The sequence below is a fragment of the Lepidochelys olivacea genome (genome assembly GCF_965140295.1).
Source record: "Lepidochelys olivacea isolate rLepOli2 genome assembly, chromosome: 26".
In the NCBI taxonomy this organism is placed as follows: domain Eukaryota; kingdom Metazoa; phylum Chordata; order Testudines; family Cheloniidae; genus Lepidochelys; species Lepidochelys olivacea.
The window spans coordinates 12,631,128-12,652,805 of record NC_140436.1 but is presented as its reverse complement, the minus strand read 5'-3'; the positions used below and the strand labels follow the sequence as shown (position 1 = coordinate 12,652,805).

Genomic DNA, 21,678 nt, shown 5'->3' with positions numbered 1-21,678 from the left:
TCTGTGGGGTGGGAGGGGGCAGCACTGTTATCCCTACTTTCCAGATGAGGAACTGAGGCCCCGAGAGACTAAGGCCCCCGATTTTTAAACAGAATTCAGGCATTGCTGCGCTAAGCATTGCAATACTTAATTGATGTAGGAACCTCATTTTCAAAAGGGATTTAGGCACTTAGGAGCCTACATAATTTGGATATTGGCTCCTAATCCCTTTTGAAAATGAGACAAGGGCTCCTAAATCAGTTTGGTGTTGCAATGCTGAGTGCGTATCATTACAAATCTGGGCCTAACTGAGTGCCCAGGGCCACACAGGAAGACTGTGGCAGATCAGGGAACTGAACTCCACTCTCCCCAAGCCTACCCTAGTGGTCTAACATCCTCTCACACAGAATAAATTTATTGTCCATCACCGTAGCCACTTGCCCACATTGTCTTATTATTTACATTACACTATCTTACTATTTACGCAAGTGAATGACTACACAAGTGGAGAATCAGGCTCGATATGGTCAGTTACATTGTGCGCCGTTTGATGTGCCATTAACCCTCCCTTCCACCATGAGTGACACATTCCTCTAGTTCTAGGTCAAGCTAGAGTACCAATGAAACCACCTCAAGAAAACCCCACCGCTGTTTGTATTGAGAGGTTAATACCGATGATCTGTGGTAGGGAGTAGCCGTCTAAGTCTAGTAGCACCGTCCCTGTCTGTAGACACGTGCGTAGTTCAAACAGGCTGTGCAAAGATAACGTTGACACATGAGGTTTGCTCCATCTCTCCCCTCCTTCTTCCACCTTTTCTTCGAACTTTATCCACCTGAAACAACAAAAGCCACAGGTGTGATCGGTACAGGGTACAAATGCATGGCTGTAAATTGCACATCTGTCCAAAATGTGCACCAATCAGGTGATCAGGTACCAAGGTGATGGGTACAATGTAAGAACTTGAACAGAATAGATCTATCACAGGGCAGCTGCTGTACAGCCTTTGTGCATTTTACAGTTAGATATATTTATCAGCAATAATCTGGATGAGTAAGAGCGGAGGTGCCTGGAGGAGCCCTGGGCTGGAACAGCTGAGGACTGAGAGGCATTGGCAGAGCATGGTTCAGGGCTGGGATATCTAGAAGAGTCCTAGGTCAGGGTGGTGGTGCATTGGCAAAGCTTCATAGCTAGAGGAATCTTACAAGAGCTTTATCAGCGCTATGTTATATGAAGCACTCCTTTCATGAGTCCAATTCACACATGGTTTTAAATGACCTTTTTTATTAAAGGGAGGTAATGCTTCACATGAACATAGATAGCACTTTCCATCTGCCAAGCGCTTTACGAGCTTTCACCAATTCACCCTCGGACCATCTCTGTAATGTATGTCTGCATACTACAGATGAGGAAGTGGAGGCAGAGAGGTTAAGTTATTTGCCTAAAGTCACATCATCTGAAAGAGGAACAGAACCTGCTGGGTTGGTAAATCTCACTGCTGGGATCAGGCCCTCCCCCCTCCTCTTTCTCTCTCAACATAATACTTATGTTGCTATGAAAAAAAATTGATTGTAAAGTCTTCAAGGCAGGGAAAGCATTTTATTGGTGAAGTGCCATGTGCATCTATGAACTAATAATGTGCTTATGCATACAGCGAACAAATACTAAAAGGACGGTGTCCCAGTGTGCCTGGAGCAAGGTGTCTGATGAGCTCTTTGCTCATCCTTTAACAATTAATGTTCAACCCCCAAAATTGGTCACCTGAGCCCTTAAACTTCAAGACAAAACCACTAGTTTATTGGACCCCTTCAGCTGAAGGTGCAGTTAGATGGTTAGGTTCTGAGGGCCTGGAGTTCTGGGTTAGGGCTTGGGGAGCTCCCCTCCTCTCCCAGCTTCATCCAGCACTGCCCCCTACAAAGAAGCAAGCAAGCCTTCTTATATCGCCTGGTGGGTCCTGATTGGCTAATAACTCCTCCCACTCCTCTTCTAGCCCCTGGAGGACCAAGTCTTGTTGGTTCGGCAGGTACCAGAACCTGAATGGCAGTGTTCTGAGTTCTAACTCATTGCCCCTCTTTCCCAGCCAACGGTTTTCCTTTGGGTGGAGCGTGTTAGGGTGGTGATGCTGCATTGGGGGCAAAAAAGGCCTGGTACATCTGTCGCGGTAGGACACTGGAAAATTCATTTAATCAGCTTGATAGTGATCAGAGTTCCCAAAACCTTGACCTGCTCTATTCATTTCAGGGATGGGTTAATTACATTTTGGCTGCGTTATGTGTGTGAAGGATTTCAGCATCAGGAAAATGTGAAATGGCAAATGAGAGGATGCAGCATGCTGACTAAGCAGTTTCATGCCCGGTTATGTAGCATTTATAACACACCTCCACCATTCAAGGTGATTAAAGCGCTTTTGAGACATTTGTTAATTAACTCTATTGGGGCGATTAGACCATTTTTCAGTGACTAAACTGGGATGCTGAGCTAACCTGACGTCACTCTCAGTGGCAGAAAAGAACTTAGGAGCTCTCCCTCCCCGTCCACTGCTCCAACCTCTAGACCCACAATCCCTTCCGAGATCTGGGAACAGACCATAGAAGTCTTGACTTCCAGACCCTTCTCCAACTATTAGACCATGCTCTTCTACTAGACCTGAGAAAGGAACTCCAGAGTCCGGGCTTCCTGCTCCAATCACTAGACAACGCTCTCTCCCTTTTAAAAAACAAAAACAAAACTCTTCTGCTTTTAATGTTCTGCATCAGCTTCTTAACATTCACCATGAAGAGGAACACAAATAAATGAATGAGAGCAGATTTCTGCAGGCTCCCTGAGAATATGACTCGTGCTCCAATTAAGCACAAGTAATTCTCGGCAACGCGCCTGTATTTATTTTGGAAATAAAGCTGCTGTTCCTTTAAATCAGGTTTGCAGAGACCCAACTCCACGAATTCTCATGGATTAGTCAGTCTAGGGCTTAACCTGGCAGCTTTTAACTGGTACAACTTGGATTTTAGCTCATGTCACTGCAGTGGGGACAGAGGGAAAGAACAGAGGACAACAGGGGCTTTTAAAAAAAAAAAAATTAGCAACAGAGCATATGCTAATTCTGCCTGCAAATACTGCAAACAGCTGTGGATTATCCAGGCTATGGTCAGGGACATACATACCTGGTGGTTCCTCCTCCCCTTTAGGTTGGCATTTACCTGGATTAGAGATCCAAACTAATCCAGGTAAATGCAGAGGGGAGGCAGAGGGGAGGCAGAGGGGAGGCAGATTGACACACTTCAATGCTTTTTTCCCAGCGGGAGAACTATTTAGATATTCTTTCCCACTGCAGCTTTGCTGCTCATTTAGGATTCTGGGATTCATTGCTCTTGAAGCCGGGAGGTTGAGGGGGATGACACCCAGGATTCCTCCTGGTTAACAGAGTAAAGCAGCATTCGCCCATTTAGCGGCAAAGAAAGGAAACAGATTCTGGGTGCTGTAAGTCTGATTCAGGGCAAGGCAACAGGCTACTGTTACCTCACCCAGATTTTGCACAAAGTGTTTGAAGAAATATGGTGGCTATTGTCCTGTACTACTATTGTAGTATGATGGACTGTGAAGGCTGATTGACAAACAAAAGGCCATTAATGCAGCCAGAGAAGGAGACAGTGTAATGTATTGGTTAGAGCACATGCGGTTTCTAGTCTCAGCTCGAACATGGACTTAATGTGTGATCTGGGCAAGCCACAAATGGCCTCTGGAGGCCTCAGTTTTCTGTGCCAAACCTGACACACAACAGGGCCTGCATTAGGAAGTGCTGCGCACCCAAGACTGAGAGCTGCGGGAGTGTAACATCTCTGATAATCGGGCTCAAGTCGGGCTGAGCAATCTGAAGCAACCCTAAAAAGAAAAAAAAAACTGGCCCTTAAACTCTCTGGTGCCTCAGGTTCCCCTCCTGTCAGAGGGCAACCATAATAGCTACTCACCTTTGGAAGGCACTTGGAGATCTTTGAATGAAAAATGATACATGAACACAAAATGATGCTTGTTAAAACTAGAGAAAGGCAATCAGTGAATAGTATTTTAAATAAATACATAAAGCTGGGAGGGCGCTATACTGGAACCGAGTCAGGAGATACTGCAGAGCTTTATTTAGGAGAAATTCAAGGAATATTTTAAAGAGCATCAATGTGAGATTCATTATTCAGGAAGGAAAAAGTCCTGGTTTGTTACATTTTTCTTCCTACCACAATGTAGCTCCTTTCACCCATTGATCTCAAAACTCTTTACAGATATTCGTTAATAAACCCTCACCATAGGTCAGCTTTAGCTCTCCTGTACTATTTACAACGTATCACTGTCCTGTGTCTTTCACACTATAGCAGAGGTGGGCAAACTATGGCCCGCAGGCCACATTTGGACCGCGGAACCGTCCTGCCCGGCCCTTGAGCTTCTGGCCAGGGAGGCTAGCCCCCGGCCCCTCCCCCACTGTCCCCTCCCCTCGCAGCCACATGATAGCGTGAGCAGCTCAAATTTATTGTCGCTTGTGAGCGGAGGCAGGATTTCACTTCAGATCACAAAGTTAAAAGGCTTGTGCCTTCACCCCCCCCGCAACACACAGTCCAGTATCCTGCCTATGGTTCTGTGAGAATTTACACCAGATGACGATCTGCTCACTACTGCTTCAAAGGAAGAAGACACCCCCTAATGCCCCTTTACAAGCTGCAGTACTCACGGAGATGAGTGAGATTCCACCACCCCATCCTTAGAGGTTTTTAAGGCCCAGCTTGACAAAGCCCTGGCTGGGATGATTTAGTTGGGGTTGGTCCTGCTTTGAGCAGGGGGCTGGACTCGATGACCTACTGAGGGCTCTTCCAACCCTAATCTTCTATGAGAAAAATTCCTTCCTGACCCCTGCACTGAAGCATGAGTTCCTGCTACCTTTGGCCTATTATGTTTTATCATTTGTGTGACAGTTGCACCTAGAGGCCCCAAGTGAGGTCAGGGGCCCATTGCGCTAGGTGCTGTACAAACACACCCTGAAGGTAGTCCCTGCCCCAAACAGTTTATAATCTGAACAGACTTAGTGTGACCAGGTGTCCAGTTTTCGACCAGAATGCTGGTCCCAAGCCAGAGCCCTCATCCCCCCCCCCACACACCTTAAACCCCTGCCTCAACCCGCAGCCCCCTCCCACATTCCGAATCTCTTGGCCCCACCCCCCAACCTGGAGCTCAAACCCCTCATCCCCAGCCCCACCCCAGAGCCCACACCCCCAGCTGTAGCCCTCACCCCCTTCCGCACCCCAACTACCTGCCCCAGCCTGGAGCCCCCTCCCGCACCCTGAACTCCTCAGCCTTAGCCCCACCCCAGAGCCCACACCCCCCGTTAGAGACCTCACCTCCTCCCACACCCCAACCCCCTCCCCCAGCCCAGTGAAAGGGAGTGAGGGTGGGGGAGAGTGAGCCACCAAGGGAGGAGGAATGTAGTGAGCGAGGGGCGGGACCTCAGGGAGGGGTGGAGCTAGAGCGTTCGGTTTGCTGAGATTAGAAAGTTGGCAACCTTAAACAGACTAGACACCGTCACCACAGCAAGTGTAATTTACAAGCATCGTTATCCCAGGCGTGGCAATCTAGCATGCAATGCCTCACCCTTGGCCTTTTTGCGCAGTCAGCTTTCGCCCCATGTTAGACTCCCGGAGCCAAGCCCACACTGTCTTGATGGCTGCTTGGCTCTGAAGATGAAGTTTCCTGTTTAGGCTTGCCAAGGTTTTATTTGCAGGTAGTGCTCACGCAGCGAAGGAGCTGGCTCCCCGCAGCTAAAGAGGCTGTGAATTCCTGACCCAAGGAGAGAGGAAACAGAGCCTGCAATTCGGCAGCTTTTAAACCTGCAGTGGAAAGGCTCGCGTGAAGTCCTGGGCTGCCCCTGGAGACTGAAGCCCTCTATCTCCAGAGTGGGTACAGACCAGCCAGTAGCACTGTAACCTTCTCCCCACACTCTCTCGCTAATGCACCTGAACCCACTCCGACTGGGTGAGAGGGAGTCCAGTCTCCATGGCCTATTCACTCCTTGGCCTCACTACTGAGGCTCCTGGCGAGAGGGCTGATTAGTGTCAATTGTGCTGATGACTTTTAGGCCAGTTAAACACACCTGCCGCCTCAAGGGTCTGGACAGAGATCCATCAAACTCCTTCTGTAACCTGCATCTCGGAGAGCATTAAATTCTGGCACACACCTAGCCCCACAGAATAAGGGTTCATCATAGAAAGGAATAAAACCCTTTGGGGAAAATAGTTAAATGGCTCCCTTAGCAGTGACCAAAAATAATATCATCTATTAGAAACATTAACCTGTAGAATGCTGGTGTTTTAATCCAGGCTGGCAAGAAAACGAATGCTTAGGATGTAGATTACATATGCCCAGTCTCCAAAGGGTTAAACCACATTCAGCAGACACCTACCAGCCCTGGGGTTGTAGCTCCGTGCGATTATGCTTCTGCCAACAACCCAAACACTTAGGATATGTCTACACTGCCCATGATGGGGCATCCACACTGCATTGTAAGCATGGGTTTACAATTGCTGGATCCGGGTCTCACAGTCATGCTAACACATCCATACTGCACGACACAGACCTTCTGACTTGGGTCTGTGGCTTGACCTGTGTCCACACTGCACAGTGACTGGATCCAAGTCACAGTGGGACTTGGGCTCTGACCCACCCCCCCCTTAGTAAGATTCTAGGGCCTGAGTGCCTGATGACTTGAGTCAGACTGATCTGGGTGTAGATGGAAGCAGGGAGGAGGTGGGGATGGGAGCTTGGGCTCAAACCTGAATTAGAGTCCTGGCTTAGTGTGCAGTGTAGACATACCCATATAGAGCCAATTTAGTGTGCAGACAGGAAGACCAAAGGAAAATGAAATACCACCCTAGGGAGGGATTTTCCAAATTATTCAAGTGAGTTAGGAGAACAAGTCTCATTGAAAGTCAGGGGGACTTGTGTGCCAGCTCACTTAGATGCTTTGGGAAATCGCTTGCTTCCAAAAACAGACTAAAAGTTAACTAAATCAGTTGTCCAAACAGGCTCAACAATGTCTAATGCCTCACACACATGCAGTTTCTTTGGATCCTCGCTGATGGGACAGGGCTGGATCCTGCCAGGCTGGGCCACGTTCTAAGTGACACCAGTTCCCACTGAAAATAAAGGAAGTTGATGGACTTAGTCATTGCAGAATCAGCCTAATAGTGATGAAAACACTTTGTGCTTCTAAGTACCTTTCATCCAAAGATTTCATACAGCTTGCTAAACATTAGTGAAACAAGCTTCACCTTTTAAGATAGGGACGATGACCTACATTAATAGATTCCAAGATCAGAACAGACCATTGTGATCATCTAGTCTGACTTCCTGCCTAACTCACGCCATGGAAGTTCCCCAAAATAATTCGTAGACCAGAGCTTTTAGAAAAACATCTAATCTTGATTTAAAAATGGCCACTGATGGAAAATCCACAACTCTTGGTAAATTGTTCCAATGCTTAATTACCCCTGGTTCTCATGGGTACTTTAATTTTCCTGATATCTGCTGGGAGAGCAATACAGCGGTGCATAGACAATCCAGGAAGTTTTTGGAAAGCGTAGGGGACAATTTCCTGGTGCAAGTGCTAGAGGAGCCAACTAGGGGGGGAGCTTTTCTTGACCTGCTTCTCACAAACCGGGAAGAATTAGTAGGGGAAGCAAAAGTGGATGGGAATCTGGGAGGCAGTGACCATGAGTTGGTTGAGTTCAGGATCCTGACACAGGGAAGAAAGGTAAGCAGCAGGATACGGACCCTGGACTTCAGGAAAGCAGACTTCGACTCCCTCAGGGAACGGATGGGTAGGATCCCCTGGGGGACTAACATGAAGGGGAAAGGAGTCCAGGAGAGCTGGCTGTATTTCAAGGAATCCCTGTTGAGGTTACAGGGACAAACCATCCCGATGTGTCAAAAGAATAGTAAATATGGCAGGCGACCAGCTTGGCTTAACGGTGAAATCCTTGAGGATCTTAAACATAAAAAAGAAGCTTACAAGAAGTGGAAGGTTGGACATATGACCAGGGAAGAGTATAAAAATATTGCTCGGGCATGTAGGAATGAAATCAGGAGGGCCAAATCGCACCTGGAGCTGCAGCTAGCGAGAGATGTCAAGAAGAACAAGAAGGGTTTCTTCAGGTATGTTGGCAACAAGAAGAAAGCCAAGGAAAGTGTGGGCCCCTTACTGAATGAGGGAGGCAACCTAGTGACAGAGGATGTGGAAAAAGCTAATGTACTCAATGCTTTTTTTGCCTCTGTCTTCACGAACAAGGTCAGCTCCCAGACTGCTGCGCTGGGCATCACAACATGGGGAAGAGATGGCCAGCCCTCTGTGGAGAAAGAGGTGGTTAGGGACTATTTTGAAAAGCTGGACGTGCACAAGTCCACGGGGCCGGACGAGTTGCATCCGAGAGTGCTAAAGGAATTGGTGGCTGTGATTGCAGAGCCATTGGCCATTATCTTTGAAAACTCGTGGCGAACGGGGGAAGTCCCAGATGACTGGAAAAAGGCTAATGTAGTGCCAATCTTTAAAAAAGGGAAGAAGGAGGATCCTGGGAACTACAGGCCAGTCAGCCTCACCTCAGTCCCTGGAAAAATCATGGAGCAGGTCCTCAAAGAATCAATCCTGAAGCACTTACATGAGAGGAAAGTGATCAGGAACAGTCAGCATGGATTCACCAAGGGAAGGTCATGCCTGACTAATCTAATCGCCTTCTATGATGAGATTACTGGTTCTGTGGATGAAGGGAAAGCAGTGGATGTATTGTTTCTTGACTTTAGCAAAGCTTTTGACACGGTCTCCCATAGTATTCTTGTCAGCAAGTTAAAGAAGTATGGGCTGGATGAATGCACTATAAGGTGGGTAGAAAGTTGGCTAGATTGTCGGGCTCAACGGGTAGCGATCAATGGCTCCATGTCTAGTTGGCAGCCGGTGTCAAGTGGAGTGCCCCAGGGGTTGGTCCTGGGGTCGGTTTTGTTCAATATCTTCATAAATGATCTGGAGGATGGTGTGGATTGTACTCTCAGCAAATTTGCGGATGATACTAAACTGGGAGGAGTGGTAGATACGCTGAAGGGCAGGGATAGGATACAGAGGGACCTAGACAAATTGGAGGATTGGGCCAAAAGAAATCTGATGAGGTTCAATAAGGATAAATGCAGGGTCCTGCACTTAGGACGGAAGAACCCAATGCACAGCTACAGACTAGGGACCGAATGGCTAGGCAGCAGTTCTGCGGAAAAGGACCTAGGGATGACGGTGGACGAGAAGCTGGATATGAGTCAGCAGTGTGCCCTTGTGCCAAGAAGGCCAATGGCATTTTGGGATGTATAAGTAGGGGCATAGCGAGCAGATCGAGGGACGTGATCGCCCCCCTCTATTTGACATTGGTGAGGCCTCATCTGGAGTACTGTGTCCAGTTTTGGGCCCCACACTACGAGAAGAATGTGGATAAATTGGAGAGAGTCCAGCGAAGGGCAACAAAAATGATTAGGGGTCTGGAACACATGACTTATGAGGAGAGGCTGAGGGAACTGGGATTGTTTAGTCTGCAGAAGAGAAGAATGAGGGGGGATTTGATAGCTGCTTTCAACTACCTGAGAGGTGGTTCCAGAGAGGATGGTTCTAGACTATTCTCAGTGGTGGAAGAGGACAGGACAAGGAGTAATGGTCTCAAGTTGCAGTGGGGGAGGTTTAGGTTGGATATTAGGAAAAACTTTTTCACTAGGAGGGTGGTGAAACACTGCAATGCGTTACCTAGGGAGGTGGTGGAATCTCTTTCCTTAGAAGTTTTTAAGGTCAGGCTTGACAAAGCCCTGGCTGGGATGATTTAATTGGGGATTGGTCCTGCTTTGAGCAGGGGGTTGGACTAGATGACCTCCTGAGGTCTCTTCCAACCCTGAAATTCTATGATTCTATACCCTCACTATTGAAATTTTAGACCGTATTTTCTAAGTTTGTCTAGCTTCAGCTTCCAAACCATTGGATGATGTTATATCTTTGTCCGCTAGATTGAAGAGCCCACTGCCAAATATTTGTTCCTCATGTAGGTACTTGTAGGGCTTGTTTAATGGTGCCATTGTCCGCAATAGAGGGGCACCTGCATGCTGTGTGCTGACCCATGTTTCAAACAGAACTATGTTACCATGCATTAGGGAACTTTTCGTGCATGCCAGCCGAGTCCACATCACCAGTTAGCGTGCAACACGCTGGTGGGCTTTAGAATCTACACCCCTGTAGTATGGACTAAGGCACCGGGGAGGCAAGCCCATAAACTGTGATCAACTCATCCCTTAGACTCAAGAAGCTCAATTTATTGAGGTTATCACTATAAGGCAGGTTTTTGAAACCTTTATTCTTTCTTGTGGCTCTTCTCTGAACCCTCTCCAGTTTGTCAACATCCTTCTTGAATTGTGGACAGCAGAACTGGACATGGCGCCAAACAGAGGTAAAATACGTTATCTAATATTACTTGAGCTTACAGATGCTGAGGCAAGGAAAAGGGAGTGTCTTGCCTAAGGGTCACACAGCAAGTCAGTGGCAAGATCCTCTGTCTTGATTCCCAGTCTCTCCCCCCACCCCCTAGAGAATACTCCCTTCCTGGAGTTGGGAATAGAAACCAGGAGTCAATTCCCAGACCCCCCCTCCTCTAACCACTAGACCCCACTCCCTGTCCAGAACTGGGAACACAATCACTTGCCCAGTGGTTCAAGAACTTTAACACTCAAACCACCAAACTAACTGTGATTTCCTTCTGCACCTTGAATCCAGTAAGTCTTTGCAGGCAAAAAAACCCTGTGATCATGGCAAGGAACTATCGGTTTTAGTAGCCATCAGGTTTCTGCAAGGTGAACTTTTTCAGGGTGGTGGGTAGATCTGACCATTACCCAGTAACCTTTATCTATCTTAGGTAGATGGAGATCATAGAATCCCCAATATCATAGTACCTGTGAATGTCACAGTCTTTAATATATTTATCCTCACCACATCCCTGGGAAGCAGGGAAGTGCTATTATCTTCATTTTACAGATGGGAAATTACGGCACAGAGGCCCTGATCCTTAAAGGTGTTTAGGCAGCTAACTCCCATTTAAATCAATAGGGGTTAGGCTCCTAAGTCCCAAGGTCACATGGGCTGTCTGGGGCAGAGCATGGATTTGAACCCCGGGGTTCTGGACCACCCACCTCTGCATGGCACGCCGATACAAGAGAGGCACCACGCTAGTTGGTACAGAAAAAATGGGGTCAGTAGGACAGTGTGTGCCCATCTCATTGTCCCAGTAGCTGAACGCGTAACTCCCTGGGTGTCAGAGAGCAAGCACGTCCCCTGGCGCTGGCCCTAAGTGCACATTAGACAAGGTCATTTTGCGGCACAAGTGGGATGCCCCTGGTGCACGTGGGCAAGACGGAATTAATAAAAATCTATCTTATTAACTGCCTGACCTCACCCCATCGATCCCATTCAGAATGGCATGAACATACACAAATCCCTTTGTGTTACAACAGAGAAAGGGCTCAGCTGAGCTCAAAAAGCCATCTAAATCCCTGGCGCAATAGTGACTCCTTTTTCAAAGAACGAAGCTCGCTAGGGAAAAAAAAACAAACAAAAAAAAACCTAATAATGCTTACAAAACTTACGCTAGGAAGAGAAAATTCCACATGGATTTGAATTTTTTTTACTTGGTTAAGCTCATAATTCCATAAAACGAACACTATTTGTGGTTCCTCTAATACTTTTATTAAAAGTTTGGGGTTTTTTCTTTTCTTTTTTTTTAAGATCTGGAACAGCAGGGCACGTTAACTCTTTGGATGCCCACGGAAAGTGAGAATGCAGAAATATTAGACAGATTGGGCTTGATTTTTCCACGGTCTTGAAACGTGGTGGAATCTTTTCCAAAAGCTGTAAACAAAGGGTGTCAAATTCCACCCCTCTGATCTGGTAGCATTTTGCACCAATTTTCTTTGCCATGCTCTGCCTGCTCCATACCAGTTCCATGCTTATGCTATGCCAGTTCCATACAACGTTATGCAATGCCAATTCCACGCGATGCTCATGCCATTTCATTCTACTGAACTCTTATTTCACAGGATACCAGGAATAGTAACGACTTCATTTCTTAAATCCACTCACGATCCAAGCACAGAGGCAGAGGCTGGAGAAATGAAACTGAAGCCACCTGCCTAGCACATGCTGCGACTGCTGCTTATCGCACTGCTCAGAAGTAGAGCTGGGCAAAAAACTGAATTTCCAGTTTGGTTGTCAAAATGAAAAATCCAAAAAATGTTCCTTTCAGGTCAGCCTGAAATGACCACCTTTTTGTTTTTCTTGCTGAAATGATAAATTGGGGAGTGGGGAGGGGGAAAGGGGGTGAATAAACTATTAAAAGTAAATAAAAAAATTCACCCAGCTCTATTTGTAACTGCAGCCTTGCCCAGACTCAGGGTAATACGTTAATAAATACTGGGGTCTTTTTATTTGCTGTCTGGTGGTGGAGCCTGGAGTGTGTGCTATTTTTCTCCACAACCATGAGGGCTAGAAACTTCTTTCTTGCCACCTCCCTATTTGAAGTCAGTGACTTTTATAACTTTGTTCCAAAACTCATGCTCATACACGAGGCTGTCATGAAGATTGGTCCCTCTGAGACCTGCTGATATTTGGTCCATGTACCTAGTCTTTGGTCTCCCTCTTTTTCATCTTCCATCCACAATCATAGAATCATAGAATATCAGAGTTGGAAGGGACCTCAGGAGGTCATCTAGTCCAATCCCCTGCTCAAAGCAGGGCCAATCCTCAATTTTTGCCCCAGATCCCTCAATGGCCCCCTCAAGGATTGAACTCACAACCCTGGGCTTAGCAGGCCAAAGCTCAAACCACAAAGCTATCCCTCCCCCACAATCACTACAAGAGCTCTCTTATCTCTGCAAGATATGCCCACACCAACATAACCAAGCCTCCTTCAACTTGTCTTCAATTGGAGCAACCCACATTAGGCCCCTTGCCAGCTGAAGGGCTAGAAACTTACTCAAAAAGATAGTTGAGATTCTCACCTAATCACATGCCTCCAGGTGCTGGGGCTTTAAGAAACGCACCAAATATTGCAAGACTCAAGATAAAATGGCAAGGGTTGGCATTAATACCTTGCACTTCCTACATCTATAAATTGTATCTACACGTTGTCTCTTACCTTTAGAATGTAAGTTCTTTGGGAGCAGGTTCCATCTTTTTTGTTCTGGGTCTATGCAAAGCCTAGCACAATGGAGCTCTATCCCGGACTGGGACCCCTATGTGCTAGTGAAATACTAATGTATACACATATTGCCCTTTACCCAAGAATATATACAGTAGGTTCTTTCCAACCATCGTATTTCTCCATTCCACATGCAGCTGGGGTTTTTCAACTCTGGAGTGGGCTCCAAGAAACAGCTATATTTCTAGCCACCATGTTTTACACTGCCCCTCTTTCAGGATTTGTGCCACTTTGCATGGTCAAGCAATGAACTGGCCCATACTTGCCGTTTCCTAATCAAGGTCAAAACCAAATCACCCTGGTGCAATTTGAGGATGGTTAATAGATTTAATCAGTGTGTTCAGTCTCAGCATCAGCACTGGCATGAACCCACTGGGTATCTCCTGTGAAAGCACCATGTGTAACTTCACTATGGTCGCAAGCAATTTGTGAATTTTCTTTTGCATCATCTTACTTGAGATTATAACAACTCACTGCATTTCTATAGCTACTTTAATCACGCAGGCTCCCACAGTGCTTTACTAACTATGCACTTAGCAGAACCGCTTCATCCAGCACAGAAATGCAACCCCCTCTGGGGTGGAACGTGATACCTGCTCAACAGCGCACAGCAACATGACAATAGTTTGCATATTGCCTTGTCTACACGCTGATTTCCCCCCATCCCTTACAATTTGCCATCATTGGGAGCGCTAACGTATACAAGGCTTACCATTGTGTCATCTATACCTGCTCTGAGCTGGCTTAGGGGAAATGGTGCTTAAAATGTGAGAGACTTCCTGGAGCCATCTGCCCTAAAGCACTCATCAATATTGACACTCATGGAGCTGAACGAGTGGGAACAATGGTGGGATATTTTGGGACCCTATCCGGGATCCCCAGGCAGGAGACAACCAGCTGAGTACTAACTCGGGGGGAAAAAAGCCATCTACTCGATCATCAACGATACCTCCAGCACCGCAGTGTCTCCTAACGCTATGCTGGGTGCACTCGGTCAGTGCTGACGTAGACTGGAAGCTGTTTGGGGCAGGGACCACCATCTTGTTCTGTGTTTGTACAGAACATGATTGTGATCCATGATTGGGGCTCCAAAGCCCTACCACCCTACATACATAACACCACTACCTACTGAGGTGTCCTCTCCTTACCTGGCAGATTCTTTCCACTCCATTTCTTCCCCGTCGTGCTGCAGTGTGTCCATCTCAGTGAACAGGGTGGGGTTTGGAGGGTCATCGTCTTCACCCAGGATGTAACGAAGGCGTTCAGCAGCTGGAGACACTAAAGCAAGGAGATAAAAGAGTTCATTTAACCCTGGGCAACTGTTGATGGTTCCCACCCCAATCCGGCTTCAAAATTGCTCTAGGAACCTTGTGAGAAATGAGCTTTCCAGTGAATATGTCCTGGTTCTAGCCATAGAGTCACAGAGTTCAAGGTCAGAAGGGACCACCAGATCATACCTCTCACCTCCTGTATAGCACAGACCACCAACTGCACATCAAGCCCAGCAACCAGAATAAGACCAAAGTACGACAGACTTCAGGAGACTAAACCAGTGCGTGCCACAGATAGAGAACACCAGTGACAAGGAACTGATTAAGTGAGATATATCTATGTGGGCAAGAAATACAAAAAGAGTATTTGCGGGGGAGGGATAGCTCAGTGGTTTGAGCATTGGCCTGCTAAACCTGGGTTGTAAGTTCAATCCTTGAGGGGGCCATTTAGGGATCTGGGGCAAAAACTGGGAATTGGTCCTGCTTTGAGCAGGGGGTTGGACTAGATGACCTTCTGAGGTCCCTTCCAACCCTGATATTCTAGGATTCTATGAGTTGCTTTGCTTGTGATAATTTGGTCCTTTCAAACTCAGCCCTAGCCAGAACCAGGAAGCAAAGCAAGAAAATGGAATTTGTTTCTCCAAAATGTTTTGTGGGCTCGGGTTTGAGTTTTGGGTGGCGAGTCAGATCAGCTACTTAATCAAACCTGGCCAACTGTTGGGGAAACCATCTTTGATTTCTCTTCCATTTTGCGGATGCTGAAAAATGGACTTGGAAAGACCTCACTGCGCATCTTGCGCTGGAGTGATGGCAGCGGAGTTCTTCGCTGCCCAAAGCGCAGCTGTAGCAGTTCATTTCGGCGGCCTGAACAGCAGCTCCCGGGCTCTAGTTTTTTAGGAAAGACGCTGCAAAGGGAAAAGGGGTAATTTTGACGGCAAACAAAAGTGATTCAGCATTTTTGGAGCAGCAAGATTAGTCAGTCCTGACCCACAAAGCTTTGGAGAAACAGAACGGAGGGTAAGGATGGAGGAGGGGAATCAACGGGCGTAACTTAGATCCTGAAGTGAAAAGGACATTTTGAGGACAATAAGCCGGTTGAGGGAACAACTCATTCAGAAACAAGAGGCCCATTGAGGAGCAGGGAAGGCCGAGACAATAAGCAATTCAGGCCAAGTTTCCTCAACAAAGAAGGCTTGAAATATGTAACAACTGGCAAATGAAATGAATGGAGGGCACACACTCGATTTTGGTAATCAGTGGATACAACCACCAGCTAGATTCAGAGGGTGAAATCCTGGCCCCATTTAAGTCAATGGGAATTTTGATATCGGTTACAGAAGGGCCAACATTTCACCAATTGAATTTAAGGCCAGAAGGGACCATGATGTTCATCGAGTCTGACCTCCTGCAAAACACAGGCCAGAGAATTTCATCTCCTACACCATGCCCGTACTTGTGGTTGAGCTAGAGTGCGTATCTTTTCAGAAAGGGACATCCAATTTTGTTTAAAGACATCAAGTGATGGAGAATCCACCACATTCCCCAGGGAAGTTGTTCCTACGGTGAATTGCCACACTGTTAAAAATCTGTGCTTTATTTCTATCTTGAATTTATCTAGCTCCAGCTTCCAGCCCTTGGATCTTGTTCTGCCTTTACCTGTTAGATTAAAGAGCCCTCAGCTATCCCCAGGTAAGTATTTATGGACTGAGCTTCTTAACTCTTTGGACCCCGGGGAAGAAACGTGATGAGATATTGTACACACATGGTGATGCTCTTTGTGTTTCCTTTAGGTGTTAGGGGGCAGAGTCCTGGATCAGGAAGGTTCCACCATTTCAGTGAGAAATTCTGGCTTTGCAGCAGTGGATGGCTCAGGGGACTGATAAGTGGATACAGAGCATTTAACTTCCAAGTCACCAGCTAGAATCCAGTCCAGGTTGGGGAGTGACTGATAGTTACCACCACCTGATGTCTGCTGCTTGATGGCTTATGTGAAATGAGTTTGGTGCAGTCCAACCCCAGTGCACAAGTGTCCATATCATAAGAAATACCAGCACAATTGCCCAATTCCGTCACGTCACGTCGTGGCTTCAGTGGAGAAGCCAAGGCTCGTATGGGTCATGAAGAGTGAACCCTCCCACCTCCAGCTCACAGAGGGATGTTGAGAAGCTTGCTTTCTGCTGTGCCTGCTGCAGTTAAACATAGGGCTTCAATGTCCAGAGCTGTCAAACCAGCTTCTTCTACCAGCAATACAGCCCTGTAAGAAACAAGAAACCCTGGTCTTGAACACAGGGGAAAACGTTTTCATCCTCTTTTCTATGCGGTGTTTTCCTCTGGATACTGAGCCGAAACATGAGGTTGTTGCTCAGACAAGACTTCTGTTGAGGTCATTGGGAGTTTTGCCTGAGTGAGAGCTGTACAAATCGGCCCAAGGTTTTGGTGTTAGAAACGATATTTTTTTCCTGCTGACATGTGAGTTGCTGGAGGTTCACCCATCTTTAATCAAATTCAAATCGGTTTCAGGGCTCTCTTTCTATTAATCTATTCTGGGATTTTCTTTTTTTCCCCCCTTCTCAACATTTTCTGTCTCTCGATCTCAGAAAGAAAGCGAAACTCTGAGATAAAGAGAGAGAGAAAGTTTCTTGGAGTTTTGCGCTCTCTCTCTCTGTCTCAGAGTTTCCCTTTCTTGCTTTCTTTATGGCTCGAGCCTCAGGAGCAAAGCCTCATGCTCCTGTCATAACAAATTAACCTTGTTCCCCGCCAAGTGTCGAGAGGAGAAAAGAGCAGTCGAGACAAGCTCCGCGATGGAGTGGCTGCGTCAGAGTAAGCTTAGGCCCGTGGCTGTGGCATGTCACCCAGGGATGCGGACAGAAATTTCAGCAGCACAGGACATTTTTAATTACTGAAAGCGCTGGTTCATTTCCTTTGAATTGTTCCGCCTGAGTGACTCTAATGCATTCCCTGTAGCCGTGCGAGGGGGGCGGGGGAGAGCACACACTTGCCCTCCTGACTGCTTGCTCCATCGCTCAGCGAGCTTGATGGATTTTCTCTTAAATCTCTGTGTTCACATGCTTTTAGATCTCTTGGCAGCATGCAAGGCAGCTGGCAACAGCCCGCGCAATGCGAACCCACTGTTGAGGTGCGTGAGGTTAAGAATAAATGTTACTTTAGCCAGGCTAGGAGAGACATGGACTAGTGGTCTGAATACCGGGCTACAAGCCATGAACTCCTCAGTTCTAATGGCGTCTCTTACTTACAGAGACAGCATTTTAGTCTCTACGGCCAGATGATGATAATATAGCCTGACTTTCCATGCAACCCAGCCCAGAGAATTTCACGCAGTGATTCCTGAAGTGGATGGGGGTTATCCATCCCCACGGCGTAAGAGAACACTAGTGAGTCCTATTCCATGAATTGTATCAACATAGTGCCTAGGAGTCCTCATCATGGACCAGGACACCATTATGTTAGGTGCTGTACAAACTCAGAACAAACACGGCCCCTGTGCCAAAGAGCTGAAGCTCTAATTGTAATACAAGAGTCTAGATAAGGAGATGGACAGGCAGGGGAGTACAGGGAAAAGACGAGACTATATTGGCAGTCTTTTTGAAATGTATCCAGTTGTGATTTTAAGACTCCTAATGAGGATGAACTAACTATTATTTGAGTATCTCCATCGGTAAAACGGGAGTAGTGCTCATCTCCCACCCAAGCTTGCTGTGGGTATTTTGAAGCTAGAAGGCCCTAGATAAGAGCGTTAGAGAGAGGCAGGGTAATCCAGGGCTTAGGGCACTGGAGGAGGACCTTGGAAACCTGCATTCAGGTCCTGTCTCCGCCATTAACTCACTCTGATCTTGAGCAAGTCACTTTCCTCACCTGTGAAATGGGGAGAACAATCCTGCTTTTTGGTAAGGATCACAGAATATCAGAGTTGGAAGGGACCTCAGGAGGGCATCTAGTCCAACCCTCTGCTCAAAGCAGGACCAACCCTCAATTTTTGCCCCAGATCCCTAAATGGTCCCCTCAAGGACTGAACTTACAACCTTGGGTTTAGCAGGCCAATGCTCAAACCACTGAAGCTTAGATGGAAAGCACTGAGTGATCAATAATGAGATGCATGATTAATAATACCCAATTAAAATAGCCACTTCTTCCCCATTCTGAAAAGCAGCCACCACCACAACAATTCAGATGAATTCCAACTGCATCTACAGGCTGCTGTCCTTACACAAAAGTTCGGGGAGTTAGAAAACTATCAGTTTTTATACTAGTACCGTGTTCTTGAATATAGCATCATTACACCAAAAGTGATTCACAAACTTCCCCACACAACATAACTAGGAATCGTTCGCTCCCTAGTGAACGGTGTGAAACATGACAACGGTTTAACAGAACATAGCTACATCACATGACAACTTAAGACCGGACACTAAGAATACTGTCTATCTACAGGTGCTCCCAACGAGTCTCCGTCGTGGTTGCTGCGGGAAAATTTGCCATGTTAAATTCCAGCTGAAATAAAACTGCTCCCCCTTTGAATGGCATTTCAGAGGGACCATTCTGACCCTCTCGTCTTACCTCCTACACAGCACAGGCCATAGGATTTCACTCCGTGATCCTTGCATTAAGCCCATAACGTTGTTTTTGGGACTCAGCTTTGACTATCACAACACACGTTCCCTCTCCCCATACCAAAGCATACATTTGATTGCAAGACACTAGCATTCTCCGGCCTCGCCTATGTTAAAGCATTTTTGTAAATGGATAGAATTTTCAAGTGACTAAGGTAGTCAAGCACTTAACTGCCTCAGATGCTTTTGCAAGCAGTGTGATCGAGTGGTTAGAACACTGGACTGGGAGTTAGGAGACTCGAGTTCATAGAATATCAGAATCATAGAATATCAGGGTTGGAAGGGACCTCAAGAGGTCATCTAGTCCAACCAAATTCCAATCTAGTCCAGTTCTATTCCTGGCTCTGCCATTCAGCAAGTCACTTCCCCACTCTGCCTCAGTTTCCCCATCTGTGAAATGGGGATAATGATATTATCCTCCTCTGTAAAGAGCTTTGATATCTACTGATGAAAAGCGCTAGGTATTACTATTTCTCCTACTGTGCTAACACCAGCTAAATTCCACTGGTGGTAGCAACAGTGGGAGCATAAACAAGGCTGTTTTTTCTAACTCCGCTCAGAGCAGATCTAGACAACCTGGCGATAAAACCGCTGATGGCTGGTTTATGCTAGGTTTCCCACCAGTGGTACTGGTGTAGGGGAAGTGGTGCAATAATCATGGTGGGAGATGTTCATGAAATTGCCGGTGTAGAAAAGACCCGGGAGCTAGCATTCGCAGCTCAAAATGGGCAGCGGAGGAGCGCTCATACAGAGAACCAAGATGGTAACAGTTCTCTAGGCTCTAAGTTACGAAAAGGTCTCATGGAATAATAGAAAGTGGTAGTGTTTCTGTAGTTTTGGTACCATCCGGTTTAATGTGATAGAACAGGAGAAACTTTCTACAGATTACCTCAACCACCGTACTGAATTTGAGAGATAATTATCTCTCCCTGATGTAGAATTCTATGAGATGGTTTAGCAAACCTACACAAAGGGTCACATTCATCATGAAATTCTATAGGTTTTTCAGAGTAATTTCTAGGGAGCCTTATTACATTTCTATAACCCCTATTGTTTCCATCCCTATTACATTGTACAGAACTTTTTCATGAATGGAAGGAACGTGAAGGGGCCCATGTGGAAAGAGGAAGCCTCAAGGTGACCCATTAACAACTTGAATGTTATGAAGGGCAATTGATAAAACTGACTGAGAATTCTCCCAGGTGAGTGATTCTAAACTAGGGCCAGAAGCTAAAAATTAGGAAAGTAGAACTAAAATGGAGATAATCAGGGAAACACCATGTGCTCACTTCATCGTATTCATCGGAGCTGTAGCTCACGAAAGCTTATGCTCAAATAAATTTGTTAGTCTCTAAGGTTCCACAAGTACTCCTTTTCTTTTTTAAAAGAATCATTAAAAGGATTAGAAAACATGCCTTCTAGTGATACATGCAAGGAGCTCAGTCTTTTTAGCTTAACAAAAAGACGACTACAGGTAACTTGATTATAGTCCATAAAGTACCTACACAGGGAACAAGTATTTAATAATGGGCTCTTCAATCTAGAAGAGAAAGGTCTAACATGATCCAATGGCTGGAAGTTGAAGCTAGACAAATTCACACGGGAAATAAGGCATACATTTTTAACAGTGTGAGTAATTAACCAGTGGGACAATTTACCAAGGGGCATGGAGGATTCTCCATCCCTGGCCATTTTTAAATCAAGACTGGATTTAGTAAAAGATCTGCTGTAGGAATTATTTTGGGAAAGTTCTACAGGAAGGTCAGACTAGATAATCATAATGGTCCTTTCTGGCCTTGGAATCAATGAAATCTATGAAGCTCTGGAGGTCCCCAGTTCTATCCCCTTATGTGGGCCATTCATACAGACCTCTGATGAGAAAGTGGCCAGAGTCTACTGGTCACTGGAAGGCCCACTTCCAGTCAATGCTATCAGCATTTCTGTTGTTAGGTTTAGTGTGCGGGTGCTGGGTGGGGTTGTGTTTGATACACAGGAAGTCAGGCTTTCAGTGGTTCTCAACCTGCGGCCCAATCAGCACACCGCTGTAGCCCATGTGACATTCTCAGGGCCATACAGGTAGTCTGTGTCCCACAATGGTAAACAGATTGAGAATCACTGGACTAGATGATCTGGTGATTCCTTCTGACTTTAAACTCTGACTTACTGAGTAGCTCTAGTCAAGGCAACAAAGGAATGTGGTCATTCCCGGCAGCCCCGCAGTAGCATCTATCTACCAATGTAGGTGCCACATAGTGTTGGGGGAGCAGAGACTCCTATGCAGCCTTGCCTAGAAGGCAAAGATACTGAGGGATGAAAAAGGCAGTTATTATCAGCAGTCCTCCCGCCCCATGAATCCCGTACTGAGTTTCAGGCCAGCTCTGGTAATCCTAGACCATTGTCTATTTCTGGGGGATTTGCAGGAGATAGTAGAAAAAGCAGGAAGGTGGGATCTGCCAAGTAACGGCAGTTGTGTTGGGCCAGGAGGCTTTCCCTGTTCCTAAGATTCC

The 21,678-nt window shown here is 46.4% G+C and overlaps 1 protein-coding gene across 1 annotated transcript in view; it reads right to left on the bottom strand.

Annotated features, from left to right (window-relative positions):
* Positions 1–21,678, bottom strand: part of SLC4A5 (solute carrier family 4 member 5) — a 126,141-nt gene that overhangs the window by 76,740 nt on the left and 27,723 nt on the right. The window contains exons 5-6 of the mRNA XM_084615364.1: positions 14,421–14,550; positions 652–812 (exon numbers count right to left, since the gene is read on the bottom strand). Of these exons, the coding sequence (XP_084471490.1) occupies positions 652–812; positions 14,421–14,550 (291 nt within the window). The remainder of the gene's footprint in view (positions 1–651; positions 813–14,420; positions 14,551–21,678) is intronic.